Source organism: Penaeus monodon, chromosome 30, assembly GCF_015228065.2.
Source record: "Penaeus monodon isolate SGIC_2016 chromosome 30, NSTDA_Pmon_1, whole genome shotgun sequence".
Lineage (NCBI taxonomy): Eukaryota > Metazoa > Arthropoda > Malacostraca > Decapoda > Penaeidae > Penaeus > Penaeus monodon.
The window spans coordinates 8090027-8090256 of NC_051415.1; the positions used below are offsets into that span (position 1 = coordinate 8090027).

Consider the following 230-nt stretch of genomic DNA (forward strand, 5'->3'; position numbering starts at 1 on the left):
CTACGACCTATCTACGACCTCCTCCCCACAGACGTATGGTTCGTGTACTGGCTGCGTTGGCTGTGTAAGGTCGTGGAGGTGTGGGCGCTCCAGTTCTCTCGTCGGCGGAGAGTGAATAACTATGACATCACTGGCTCCTCCTACGAGCTGTGCGGGATCGAAGCCACGCCCTCGGAAAAGGAGCTCGAGCAGCCGAAACCCCTTATCACCGACAGGGTAGGTCTTGCATC

The 230-nt window shown here is 57.8% G+C and overlaps 1 protein-coding gene across 1 annotated transcript in view; it reads left to right on the forward strand.

Moving 5' to 3' along the window:
- Positions 1–230, forward strand: part of LOC119592339 — a 39276-nt gene that overhangs the window by 11169 nt on the left and 27877 nt on the right. Inside the window, 1 exon segment of the mRNA XM_037941166.1 lies at positions 29–216. Coding sequence (XP_037797094.1) covers positions 29–216 — 188 coding nt within the window.